The sequence below is a fragment of the Colossoma macropomum genome, unplaced genomic scaffold, assembly GCF_904425465.1.
Source record: "Colossoma macropomum unplaced genomic scaffold, Colossoma_macropomum, whole genome shotgun sequence".
Classification (NCBI taxonomy): domain Eukaryota; kingdom Metazoa; phylum Chordata; class Actinopteri; order Characiformes; family Serrasalmidae; genus Colossoma; species Colossoma macropomum.
This window is the reverse complement of record NW_023494796.1, coordinates 842203-857050: the sequence shown is the minus strand read 5'-3', so window position 1 is coordinate 857050 and position 14848 is coordinate 842203. Positions and strand designations below refer to the sequence as shown.

The following is a 14848-nucleotide window of genomic DNA, read 5'->3' as shown; positions in this document are numbered from 1 at the left end:
CATCCACCTCAAGGTTAGACGTGTGGTGCGTTCTGAGATGCTTTTTTGCTCATCACAACTGTACAGAGTGGTTATCTGAGTTACCATAGCCTTTCTGTCAGCTCCAACAAGTCTGGCCATTCTCCGCTGACCCCGCAGCACTTTATACTGCAGGATAAATAAACAGCCTTCAAAGAGTGTGTATTGGTTCGGGCATGTGGATCCTCTTAGTACCCAGACGGAACAAATAGGGCCTGATGATATCTGTGCAATAAAAACACACACATCTGTAATTTCTAGTTCAGTTTCGTTTGAAAGAATCATCACACGCGTCTTTAAACTCTGCTAGAAATGTAGTAGAACTTATTTCATTTACTACGTTTTGATCGGAAACAAAATGGTTAAAATTTTGAAATGCGCAAAGAAACACTGTCCAATCAGCAAACCTGTTGATTGGACAGAACAGCAGTTGGAGCTCTACCTATATCAGGACTCTTGACTGAAAATGGTACTGTTAAACTGACACAATACGTTAGCGCATGTTCTAAACTTCGAGAGAACCCAGTGGAAATTATTTGTATATCTAGTACTTGGCGAGTAAAGATTCTGATTCAAATAAAATGTATGCAAGTATATGCAAAATATATGCAAGCTTCAAAAAATCAGTATTTAATCTAGAACAGTCAATAAACCTCACATGAATTGCCATTAGCTTAACACTAACATACTACTAGAATCCCATAGGGGGGCTAGCAGAAGTTATTATTATCAGAGGGTTTTTTCCTCTTTTTTTGTCTGAATTGTGACTTTTATGTCCCAAACTGAAGACCTAAGTCTAATAGTCGTGGTTCACCACTGACCACTGGACATGACTAGTTTAGAAAGCGGCAATTCAAAAGCAGCTTCCAATGTGAGCTTTTAACGTAGCTCGATTCTGTTAACAAACCTTTCTGGCCGACTGAAAAAGCCTGATGAAGATGAAGGGAGGTCGGCCACTGAAGGTGGGTCGGCCACTGAAGATGGGTTGGCCACTGAAGGTGGGTCGGTCACTGTGTGTCATGAATCACGTCATTTACTGTTTGGATTGCTGTAGTAAAAAGTGGTTGAGAGGACATTCGTACCAATAAAGCATCACCTGACTGTATTTTGGTACTGAAGCTTGCTAATGAGTTATAAATACAGTGTATATACAATAAACATTTATCTCTGCTTTTAAACGCTTAATGCTGGTCACAAGATTCACTGGCTTGGTGACCCGAGTGGCCAGTGCATTTATTTGTTTCAGTCTACACCTGAAAGCACTGCGATCTTGGATAAAACAAATAGATTAAAGGACATCAAACACAATCATCGGTTATCATTATGAGCCCTAGAGGTCCAAGTAAGTGCTTCCGTACACACAGTGCAGATTTCCATCACTGTTCCACTGGCGCCACTGTCCACCTCTGTCCAACCGCAGTCTGCTGAAGCGGCTCTCCGGCCGTCCCACAGGCTGAATTATGGGTAATGCCGTCTGTTTTTACCCCTGGTTAATCTAATCAGGTGTGGAGGGGAGGCAGACGCTTCCGAGCGGCCGGGAAACATTAGAAACCTCAGCAGAGCTAAACTGCGTTTACTGAGGACTCAGAGACCCGACACGTCTGCTGACCTGACAGCACGCACAAATACGCTGAGCTGCCACTTTATCAGAAACACCAACCTTGTTTCTGCTTATTGGTCACTTTATTAGAAACACCTACTTTGTGTTTCTAACTGGCCACTTTATTAGAAACACCTAGTGCTTCCACTAACTGGCCACTTTATTAGAAACACCTAGTGCTTCCACTCACTGGCCACTTTATTGGAATCACCTACCTTGTGTTTCTAACTGGCCACTTTATTAGAAACACCTACTTTGTATTTCCACTAACTGGCCACTTTATTTGAAACACCCACCTTGTGCTTCGACTCACTGGCCACTTTATTAGAAACACCTAGTGCTTCCACTAACTGGCCACTTTATTAGAAACACCTACCTTGTGTTTCTAACTGGCCACTTTATTAGAAACACCTAGTGCTTCCACTAACTGGCCTCTTTATTAGAAACACCTACTTTGTATTTCCACTAACTGGCCACTTTATTAGAAACACCCACCTTGTGCTTCTACTAACTGGCCACTTTATTAGAAACACCTACCTTGTGTTTCTAACTGGCCACTTTATTAGAAACACCTACCTTGTGTTTCTAACTGGCCACTTTATTAGAAACACCTAGTGCTTCCACTAACTGGCCTCTTTATTAGAAACACCTACTTTGTATTTCCACTAACTGGCCACTTTATTAGAAACACCTACCTTGTGTTTCTAACTGGCCACTTTATTAGAAACACCTAGTGCTTCCACTAACTGGCCTCTTTATTAGAAACACCTACTTTGTATTTCCACTAACTGGCCACTTTATTTGAAACACCCACCTTGTGCTTCCACTCACTGGCCACTTTATCAGAAACACCTACCTTGTGCTTCTACTAATTGGCCACTTTATTAGAAACACCCATTTTGTGCCTCTACTAACTAGCCACTTTATTGGAAACACCCTCCTTCATGTTCACTAACTGGCCACTTTATCAGAAACGCATGCCTTGTTTGTCAACAGGAAAAAACATTCTAGAATAATGAGAATGTGGGAGAACATTCTGGAACAGCATGAATGGGGAGAGCCTTCTAGAACAGTGTGAATGGTTGAGGACATTCTAGAACAGTGTGAATGAAGGAAAGAACGTTCTCGAGATTTGTTTATTTATTTGTATATTTATTTATCACCTTTCTTAAGTTCTGTTCTTTTCGTTCAGGGTTTAAGCAGTTCTTAAGGGTTTGGAGTTTGCTGTCAAAACCAACCCTCAGCTCCAGACACCCTCCACTTACTGAGAGCGAGAGAATGAGAAGAGGAGAGGAGGAAGAGAAAGAGAAAAAAGGAGAGTGAGAGAGAGTGTGAAAAAAGAGAGATATAAAAAAGAGTGGATGACAAGGGAAAGAGAGGAAGTATAGAGTGAGGGAAAGAAAGTGAGGAAAGGCTCAGAGAGGAGAGAAAAAGTAAAAAGAGAGAGAAAGCAAAAATGGAAAGAGAGGGAGGAAGATGAAAAAAGAGAGAACGCTTGGACTCTCAGCTTAAAACACCTTCAACCTGTAGAAAAAGAGACGATGATGAAACTGTTTAGGTTGCTGTCTGTGGAGCTGAATCCTACAGTGAGAAATGTAGGCTGCTGTCCATGGTGCTGAAACCCCACTCGGTGCAGGTCTGTGTAGCTGCCCATGGTGCTGACCTCCCCCTCAGCGCAGGTCTGTGTAGCTGTCCATGGTGCTGAACCCCTAGGTGCTGATCTATGTAGCTGTCCATGGTGCTGAACCCCACCCCCCCTTTTCTTCTCAGTGCAGGTCTGTGTAGCTGTCAATAGTGCTGAACCCCCTCGGTGTGGGTTTAGGTAGCTGTCCATGGTGCTGAATCTGAACTATGTATAGCTTCTTAACCCTCTACTGCACGCATTATGAGGGCAATTTAAAACATCTACTTTCTTGCATAAAATGGTCTTTATTAAATTATTATTATTAATAGGTTCCTTTTAGAGTACGTTGCCTTGAGGCAACATTGTGAGACTATGGGAAGAAATGACAGAGCCATGTTCCCTGATAAGATGAGCTTGTGACTGGCTAAATCCATTCCACTGTGTTGCTTCTGGCAACAAACATTTTTCTGCAAATTCTCATAACAAAATAATTGATACTGATGTTAAATAGGTTTAAAAGTGCCCACTAAGAGATAGTATGACTAATTACATGCTTTTTATTGATTTACTCAAACTCTTCACTACACTGTTAACCCTATTATTGTCTTTAAATATGTATAATGTTATTGTGAAGTGAGGAAAATGAGTTTGTTGCCTTGAGGCAACATCATGCAATAGAGGGTTAAACCAGTGTGAGGTTTAGCTGTCTGTGGTGTGGAGTAAAACTTTCTGGGGTTTTAATTGCTGTCAGTCATGCTGAGCCAATATTACACCAGGGTTATAAGAGTTAAATCTGTAATCAGTGACTCAATATGAAAATACTTAAATATTACGATGTAAATAAACCCTAAAAATATTGCATCTAACTGCCATCACTCTCACTTCTTTATGTGTGACCAGAGTAAAACCAGGACTGGAGTTTCAGATAACGGATTGGAGTGGTCATGCATATAAAATACAATAAAAAAAAATAAATAAATACTGTAAAAGAAAACATACAATAGAAGGACACTCCCTGGTTTCATGGCTGCAGTTGATAATCATTGAGTGGTCCCAGCCTAAGCGAGTGCAGACCAACACTTCTGTAACCATTACCAAATGGTCATAGCAATGCCAGTGGTTGTAATGTTGTTTTAACTATGATGCTTTTCCAGATACTTTGTTTTATTTATTATTGTTTAGAAAATAGCAGCAATAATAACGTCCAAAGCTGCCCAGTGTTTGGACCACAGCATCATTGCTGGCTCTCCACTCCTCTTTTCCCTGTAGAGCGTGTCTGTGTTTCAGGATGACTGTAGTCTTTATTACCACTGGATTATAGTAATTAGTACAATCGAGTGTAATTGGCCTGTAATTGTACGGCGCTGGCTGTATGTGGTGCTGGTCTAAATGGATGTAATGAGAAAATGAATCTGAACTCTATGAACTCTGCAGCAGCAGAAGCAGCGAGTGGAGTGCTCTGCTGAGCTGTGCTTCACTCCGGATTGCAGAATTTTATTTTCTGTTTTTTTTTAATGAATTCTGACAGGACTGAAAAACGTGAGGCGTTTGAAAGAGCTTTCAAGCAAAGTGTTTTGGTAAATAACTGTTTTTGTTTGTTTGTTTAGCTCATTCAAGACAACAGAACTGCCTCTCAGAATTGTATAATTCAGAATAGTGTAATGCAACCAACTTCTAAGACTGAACTTTGGAAAAAAATTTCCCTGCAAATTTCTTTGAAAGGAATGGACGCTGTAATGAAGGCAAATGTGGAGACAGTAAATCAGGAAACACTAAAAAGAATATTATATTTAGTTGTTATTTTGTGTAAAAAATGTTGTTTACTCTTTCTGACAATGCCAAATATTTAACGTATATTTGTAATGTATCTCTTTAATACATATACACAACAAATATACATTAAATACACATACATTAAATATTTGTCACTGTCAGAGTAAACAACACTTTGTTGAGTAATTAAATAAATGAAAGCTGGTCGAAGTTCTGAACATATTTGCTGGTATATTTAACATTTATAAAATATAGAAACCGAGATTATGTCTACCTGGATTAGCATTACAACGAATTATAATGTGTATTTAAGTTCACACATGCAGTAAAACCAGTGCATTTTAGCATAGCAACCTAGCATTGCCTAAACAACATGTACAACAGTATCTTATACCATTTGTCTCTTTGCTCTGTTCCCAGATCCGGGTATTCCGTCCCCCCAACTACTCTGGGACGATCGCGCTGGCCCTGCTGGTGTCCCTGGTGGGGGGTCTTCTCTATCTGCGCCGAAACAACCTGGAGTTCATCTACAACAAAACAGGCTGGGCCATGGCTGCTCTGGTAAGAGGGCTACGGACTACATTTCCCACAATGCCTCTGCTTTCACCTGCTGTGCCATGGCTCACGTGTGGAACAGGGGTGGTGGACTGTTTTGAAGGAATAACAACTCACTTTGCACTAATTCACGCTTCTCCCAGATGTAGCTGATCACCCAAGACATGCTTGGAGTTCAGTTTTTCTTTAGTTTAGTACGGAAGCTAACATTGCTAACAAACACTAGAACTCAATAGTCACCCAAATAGCCCAGATCCTTTCTTGTAAAAAAACACATCCAGGTCTTTATTAAGGCCACTACAGCTGTGTCAGACAACACCAGGGCTGGTATTCACAAACCAGGACTGATCTTGGATCAGATTTCACAATATTTATGATGGTCATCATCACAAATACTGATTCTAGTTCAGCTGTCCTGCTCAGGAAGTGGTCTGCTAATACAGATCCTGGTCATACTGTGTCTTAAACCACGTCAACAAATCTGACCTTAAAGAAGATGTGGGTGTACTTTAAATGGGCTGAGAAGTTTTTGGTGAAGTATTTTTTACAGATTTTACAGGGGGCTATTTGGGTGACTATTGAGATCTAGTGTTTGTTAGCAATATTAGCCTCTTAGCTCCAGTTCCTCTCTAAAAAAAGCAGAATTTGGTCTCCAGACATATCTCTGCTGACCGACCACATCTGGAGTAAGGCGAAATTTACTTTCTTCCCTGATGTCCACTTGGATCAGACACAGCAGTGCTGCTGGAAGTTTTAAACACCGTGTCCACTCACTGTCCACTCTATTAGACACTCCTACCTTGTCAGTCCACCTTGTAGATGTAAAGTCAGAGACGATAGTTCATCTGCTGCTGCACAGTTTGTCATGGTCATCCTCTAGTCCTTCATCAGTGGCACAGGATGCTGGATGTTTTTGGTTGGTGGACTATTCTCAGTCCAGCAGTGACACTGAGGTGTTTAAAAACTCCAGCAGCACTGCTGTGTCTGATCCACTCGTACCAGCGCAGCACACACTAACACACCACCACCACGTCAGTGTTACTGCAGTGCTGAGAATGATCCACCACCCAAATAGTACCTGCTCTGTGAGGGTCCATGGGGGTCCTGACCACTGAAGAACAGGGTAACAAAGTATGCAGAGAAACAGATGGACTACAGTCTGTAACTGTAGAACTACAAAGTGCACCTATATAGTAAGTGGAGCTGATAAAATGGACAATGAGCGTAGAAACAAGGAGGTGGTCATATTGTTATGCCTGATCGGTGTATGTAAATGTGTAAATGCTTGTGACATCACAAAAACGGTCAGTACGAAATCTGAACAGGATGTTTTCATTTCTACCGGCTCTTTCAGTCTGACTGAGTACAGCTGTTGCATCCCATCTCTTATCATTCCTACTGACCCTGTCATTGTATATAACTGATGTTTATGTGTTTTGATCCCGGAGGCAGCCTCACTTGGTTTATTAGCTGTTTGGCTATGCATGAGTGAACTGGACGCTGAGACTGGACGGTGCAATATGGCAGGAAATGTTTCCCTTGATTCTCAGTGCTATTTTTAAATATTACGACTATAGTCTGACCATGAATATTGTCATGGCATTAGAGCCTTGAGTAGAACCGTAGACGCTATTAGTTGGAGTTAATGTTGTAAAGGTCAGCGCCGTGTCCAAGTGAATTTCAATTAGACTGGACTGCATTCAGAGTGTTCATGCCAGCAAAAAATACCCTCGAGTAGTTTAAAGTTGAGACTGTCCAATGTTGTATTTAAACTGACCTGTTCATGCCCCGCCCACTTTCATAGCTGCTGTTGTCAGGTTGGACAAGCTTTATAGAAAGTTTGTAGAACAGACTCAGTTTATATCACAATACCTACATTTAGAGTCGGTTATTCATTCAACCTAATGAGAAACTGTAGAACAGACTCAGTTTATATCACAATACCTACATTTAGAGTCGGTTATTCATTCAACCTAATGAGAAACTGTAGAACAGACTCAGTTTATATCACAATACCTACATTTAGAGTCGGTTATTCATTCAGCCTGATGAGAAACTGTAGAACAGACTCGGTTTATATCACAATACCTACATTTAGAGTCGGTTATTCATTCAGCCTGATGAGAAACTGTAGAACGGACTCAGTTTATATCACAATACCTACATTTAGAGTCGGTTATTCATTCAGCCTGATGAGAAACTGTAGAACAGACTCAGTTTATATCACAATACCTACATTTAGAGTCAGTTATTCATTCAACCTAATGAGAAACTGTAGAACAGACTCAGTTTATATCACAATACCTAAATTTAGAGTCGGTTATTCATTCGACCTAATGAGAAACTGTTGAACAGACTCAGTTTATATCACAATACCTACATTTAGTCAGTTATTCATTCAACCTGATGAGAAACTGTAGAACAGACTCAGTTTATATCACAATACCTACATTTAGAGTCAGTTATTCATTCAACCTGATGAGAAACTGTAGAACAGACTCCGTTTATATCACAATACCTACATTTAGAGCCAGTTATTCATTCAGCCTAATGAGAAACTGTAGAACAGACTCAGTTTATATCACAATACCTACATTTAGAGCCGGTTACTCATTCAGCTGAGTACTCTTGGAAGAGAATGCTAACTGCTAATTCTGTTACGTCGACTGTCAGACATCCGTCTTGGCTAGCACCGGGGGAGGACCGACCAACCCACCCAGAGAGAGGGGATGGTTATGCTCTCTCATACCCCAGGTTACGGATGGCCATGGCATCACTGGGGTTTAAAGTCAGGATTAAGAGGTCTTCTGATGATGAGGCCAGTGCTATCACGTTTGAAGGTAGAGCATGAATAGGTCAAGCAAGACGTTTGGCTTTAATCTGCCGTCCTTAAAAGCAGCCCAGAGACATTTTGTCCTCCGGAGTATCCGCACTGTTGAGTGGCAGGTCGTGTGCAGCAGTGCCGGTGCGTTGAGGGCGGAGGGTTTGGAATGGTTTGCTGATTTTACTGGCGCAGGGTCAGCAGCGCTGTAGCTGTGAGCTATCAATATTTATTCAGAGAAGATGCAGGAGCGGAGGTGCCTGACCTTCTGCACTGTGCTGGATGAAGTTTATTCGCTGTATTGATTACAGACAGAGTCTCAGCAAAGGCCTCTTCTGCCTGTAAGGATCTGGTCGATCAATCTCTCTCTCTCTATGTGTGTGTGTATATATATATATATATATATATATGTATATGTGTGTGTATATATATATATATGTATACACTGATCAGGCCTAACATTATGACCACCTCCTTGTCCATTTTATCAGCTCCACTTACTATATAGGTGCACTTTGTAGTTCTACAGTTACAGACTGTGGTCCATCTGTTCCTCTGCATACTTTGTTAGCCCCCTTTTACCCTGTTCTTCAGTGGTCAGGACCCCCATGGACCCTCACAGAGCAGGTACTATTAGGGTGGTGGATCATTCTCAGCACTGCAGTGTTAGTGTGTGTTGCACTGAGTGGATCAGACACAGCAGTGCCTTCAGTCCAAACTGGAAAACTCCTTATACCTCATATTAGATATAAGATATAAGGAGTTTTTCAGTTTGGACTGATCTGTGAACGAGGCAGCCAATCAGAACAGAGGTCATTTCTGCATATCAGTCTTAAAGACACAGTAACAAAATCAGCCTGTTAAAGAGAGATTGGAAAGTGGTAATGTAGAAATGAATTATGACTGTTTTTGGTTTTGCTAACATTAGTGTACTTGAATCGTGTTGTTATTATTTACAAGAATAAATGATAAAAAATGTGAATCAGCCTCACATCATTTCACAATTCCAGTGATTGTGGCCAAATAGTTCCATTTTCACTTCATCAGTCCACAGCACTTGTTTTCAAGTTGCCTCTGGCTTAGCTGGGTTTTGCATGCTGCACTGTAAAAATGGCAAAACCTTCCCACAGGTTCCTTTGCTGTCATATGGGGGTTTTGCTTTGCCTTTCTATCTGAGAGTCCCTGATCTTGCTTTGTCTTTCACAGTTAACTAAAATTGTTAAATCAGCCACAGTATTAAATGATTGAAAGCTTGATTGGAGCTTCCATGTCTTCTCAAAACTGCATTGTACCTCTGAAATGATAACGTTCTTAAAGTTCTTAATGCTAATTTTGGGTTGTTTCTATTCATCTTGAAATGTTCAAAAAAGAGAAAAATGATTTGAGGTTTTAAAATGGAAGCAACAGTTTTAATTTATCTCATTTTCTTTTTCACCCTTGTCCTCTAGTGTGTGGTGTTTGCGATGACCTCTGGTCAGATGTGGAATCACATCCGCGGCCCTCCGTACGCCCACAAGAACCCTCAGAACGGGCAAGTGGTGAGTGCCTCGCTTCTCCTTCTGTTCTCTCTGTCTGTCAATCATTCTGGCACACGACGGCATGTGTTTTCCATCTCAACATGCGCTCTACCTGCTCTTCACATTATAGCGGCTGACTGTGCTTTCTCCAGCTGTCAGTCACTCAGGCGATGTGTCACTCCATCACCATATGCTGCTGCTGCTGCTGCTGTTTAGCATACAGCTAGCGCACGGGGGGCGTCTGGATCGCGCACACGCAGCACATGAATTCAGATGGGCTTACAGTCCGTTCGAAACCTGCCAGAGCTGAATAATGGGAAAGGGGTTGACACAGATATTTTATGATATTTGTGATATTTGAAGAAAAGAAAAGCAATAATTTACCTACATATCACTCTAACAATGGTAAGAGGGGAAGACAGTAGTTCTGTTTGTTTGTTAGCTCAATATAATGTCTATATTCTGTTAATTTTGTTATAAAATCCAGCCTCTTTTCTGCTTCAATTTCCCATTTACTTCCAAAATTGTGTGGAATCAATTCTTCCATCTACCTGTGCTGTGTTTCCTGTGTCAGTGGCTGTATCACAACCCCAAAACACAATAGATTCACCTCCATGCTTAACAGTTGGCAAGGCGTTCCTTTCATCAGATGCTGCTCTTTTGCTTTCTTCAAACATTCCTTTAGTGATTGCTGTCAAATTGTTCCACTTTTTTCGCTTCATTTAATGAACCTCCATGTTTAAATAATCATAGAACGCATTAAAAGCGTCTGCTGGTTCCTGGTGTTTTTCAGTCGTCGCTGGTTGATATCACAGTGTAAAGGATTCTGATTGTTTAGTCAGGTGTTCTGGGACTGATTCCACATTTGATTGTTTCCTAATGGCCTCTAACGGCAACCATCAAGCCAATTCCAGTTAGGAAGCAAAACCATAAGGAATCAGTTCCATCTACCTGTGCAATGTTTCCTGTGTCAGAGGCTGTATCACAACCCAAAAACACAGTATATTCACCTCCATGCTTAACAGTTGGCAAGGTGTTCCTTTCATCAGATGCTGCTCTTTTTTTTTCTACAAACATTCCTTTAGTGATTGCTGTCAAATTCCACTTTTTTCACTTCATCGGTCCACAGCCCTTGTTTCCAAAAGGCCTCTGGCTTAGCTAGATTTTGCACGCTGCACAGTAAAACGCCTACACCTCCCTGCAGGTCCTTTGCTGTCATATGGGGGTTTTGCTTTGCCTTTCTATCTTAGAGATCCAGATCTTGCCTTTGACTTTCACAGATCCCCTTTACTGCTATTTCTTAATGATGTCTCAGACAGTGGAAAACACTTTGATATCTATTTATAGCCTTTCTCTGCTTTATAGGCATCAGTTAGCTTCATTTTCAGATTCTCAGACAGCTGTTTATAGGAGCCATAGTTGTGTTGGCAGAAGGTGTGTCTGAGTGGATCAGACACAGCAGTGCTGCTGGAGCTTTTAAACACCTCAGTGTCACTGCTGGACTGAGAATAGTCCACCAACCAAAAATACCCAGCCGACAGCGTCCTGTGGGCAGCGTCCTGTGACCACTGATGAAGGACTAGAGGATGACCAACACAAACTGTGCAGCAGCAGATGAGCTATCGTCTCTGACTTTACATCTACAAGGTGGACTGACAAGGTAGGAGCGTCTAATAGAGTGGACAGTGAGTGGACACTGAGGTGTTTAAAAACTCCAACAGCACTGCTGTGTCTGATCCACTCAGACCAGCACAACACACACTAACACACCACCACCACATCAGTGTTACTGCAGTGCTGAGAATGATCCACCACCCAAATAGTACCTGCTCTGTGAGGGTCCATGGGGGTCCTGACCACTGAAGAACAGGGTAAAAGGGGGCTAACAAAGTATGCAGAGAAACAGATGGACTACAGTCTGTAACTGCAGAACTACAAAGTGCACCTATATAGTAAGTGGAGCTGATAAAATGGACAATGAGCGTAGAAACAAGGAGGTGGTCATAATGTTATGCCTGATCGGTGTATAGTGTATGTGTATATATACATACACACATACTACCATTGTCGTATAGATGTGAAGTGTGATGACACCTCACTTTTTCTTCAGAGACCTCAAAACTTCAGAATGCACCGCCAACGGCCATAAAACACACCACACGATCAACTTTTATTCCAAGCAAAATGACCGGTAGGCACAACCCCATAAATATCGAGCAGCCCTTCAAGTGTCCGTCAGCAGTATCAGAGTTTAACAACACTTGCTCTCGCACTCGCGCACGCACAAACATACTCATCACGCTATTCAAAGATGTGATAAGTCCTGCTCTCGCTTCTTGTTCCTCCTCCCAGAGGGGCTGGCGTCTCAGCAGTCCGGTCAATAAAACAATAAATCTCAATTGAATCCAGGCCTTTTAATTAATACACTATAAATAAGGGGATAAGAGGCTTTCCGAGCATAATCCCGACACCGATGATTCCCTTCTTCGCTAAGCCTGCTGCTGCCCTTTATTGTCCAGAATTCTGGAGAGAGATTGGAATTCATGCTGATATCAATAGGTAAAGTGCAGCAAAGTTTAACGTAGATCAGTTTGCGTTAAAATGTGTCTGTCCACTGCACAAATGTGTCGAAGGAGTCCACTTTTCTGTAACCACCAGCCTCTAGCAGTGACCATTTGATCTGCATTTTAAATGAGTAGTAAAATATAGAAAATATTCTGTACTGTTCTTAGTAAAAATGAAAATATGGAAGGATTAGCTTGTGTTTATTGCATGTAGCAAAAGAAGTAATCCATATATGATGGTTCAGCTAATTCCCAGTTAATATACGATTGTTTTGCACTCTACTAAATTGGCTTAGTCTGAGATGCAGTATGAGCTAAGTATCAGTTCCACCACTCAGTTCAGCTCAATTCAGTTCAAGTTTATCTGCATTGGGCGATTTTTCGAAATGGTGTGGGCACAAAGCAGCTTTATCCAGACCTGAAATGAGCAACCGTGGCATGAAAAACACCCCAAGAGCAAGAAGAGGAAACCTGGAGAGGAACCAATATGCCAGTCTCTTTGGGTCGACACTGGACAGCAAAACAAAAACACAACAAGCGCGATCTAAATGAAGAAAGACTGGACGATGAATACAGAAAAATGAACGGGCCTGTCATCGGACGCAGGTATTTAGATTAATAAATAATGATGGTGACCGATGACTAGTGTTAGAGGCCTGTCAGAGTAACCATGAGAAATAGATCTGTGGAAACCAGTGACTGCCGATAGAAGCCGATCCTGACGATGCGTCATGTCAAAAATGTTAAAAATTATAAGATGACACACAATTTACTTTCATTTCTTCAGTCCAGACTACATGTGCCTATTCAGACGCCCAGGATCTACTGACTTGTCTCGAAGTCAGGACTGAAAACTCATTTTGGACTAAAATCCTTTTGCTTTCAGTGACTCTATACCTTAATTATGTTTAGTAAAATTAATGATTGTTCCAATTTTTTTACTGACAATACAACCATAACACTACTGAAGCTTTAGCAGATGTTTCAGTAGGGACTGTTTCGGTAGTGACCATTTTAGCTCATTTTGAGCAGAACTCGAAAACACTAGCCAGTGCATGGCTAGCAAGCACAACTTTTGAAGAGCCGTACACACTTAAAATAATTGTTTTTTTTATTAAACGCAAAAATGTTTTCTTAACTGCCGAAAATGTTTCGGTAGTGACGGCTCCTATCGTTCCACACTGATTTTCAGACTCATTTCAATGGGATCTAACTGCTCACATGTGGCAATGAGGGACAGGGATGCAGTCTCACTTCCCGATCTAAAATGCAGGGGCGTGGATAAAATGAGGCTCCGCCTACAGACTAAAACTTTGTGTTTCGGTAGTGACATGAAAATATGAAACGGCATTTTTAAACGTAAATAAAAAAAAACTCATGATAATTTTAAAATGTTCAACTTAAGAGGAATAAAAAAGATCTTAAAAAAAAAAAGCATTGGGAAAAAATACGAAAATATATATATATATATATATATATATATATATAATTATTTTTCCAAGTGTCTATTTAGGGGTTAGAGTTTGGGACAGACAACTCCCAAAAAATGCATCCTGTAAATGATAAATTTGTATATATTTAGCTTATTACCATCTCTGTTAATGCGCAGCGTTTAAATAGATCAGAACATAATGCTTTAAATATCTGAAGTCTAAATATTTCATTTAATAGAAGTTTTGAGAATTTGACCACCTGTCTGACCACCATGGAGCTTCCTCCTGTACAACACTGTGCAAACCTCACCTGCATGAACTGACCCTCCTGATGATGCTGCTGCAGTTTTTTTCATCATAGACATTATTCCTCCTGCTTTTCCGTTCTTTCCGTATCTTGTATTAATGGTCAAATCTCATTTTCTGCTGTTATTGTTTTGCTATCTGGTGTTGACCAGAGGAGGATGGGTTCCCCTCTTGAGTCTTGGGCTACGTTCACGTTACCAGGTGGCACAAATCCAATTTTTTGCCCTAATATGACTCAGATCTGATGTTTTCAGGGCTGTGTGGACACAAATCTGATCTTTTCAAATCCGACCTGAGCTGCTTTCATATGTGCTCCTAGATCAGATCTGATTCGTGGCCATGCAGACTTAACAGACTTCATTTCTTTGAGTTAAAACATGAAAATGTGGGATTACAGTATACTTACAAACACAAATCTGCTATGAAAGTGTAGAATCTGCACTTTCCAAACAATTTCTCGACTTGACTCAATGAGCTACGAGTCAGAAATAATTCCAGTAAAATCATGACATGCTTTTGTCATCCCTGGCGATCACCGCGACTCAGGGTTAAGGACCTGGCGCGAAAAAGATCCTGTGAAATGTGTGGTGCGTCAGCTTCGTCCCGAGCGAAGCGGATGCTGTTTGGCGTGCCGGAG

The 14848-nt window shown here is 41.1% G+C and overlaps 1 protein-coding gene across 1 annotated transcript in view; it reads left to right on the top strand.

Moving 5' to 3' along the window:
- The window catches only part of tusc3 (tumor suppressor candidate 3), a 136853-nt gene that overhangs the window by 56810 nt on the left and 65195 nt on the right, over positions 1–14848 (top strand). The window contains exons 5-6 of the mRNA XM_036583568.1: positions 5436–5576; positions 9840–9929. Coding sequence (XP_036439461.1) covers positions 5436–5576; positions 9840–9929 — 231 coding nt within the window. The remainder of the gene's footprint in view (positions 1–5435; positions 5577–9839; positions 9930–14848) is intronic.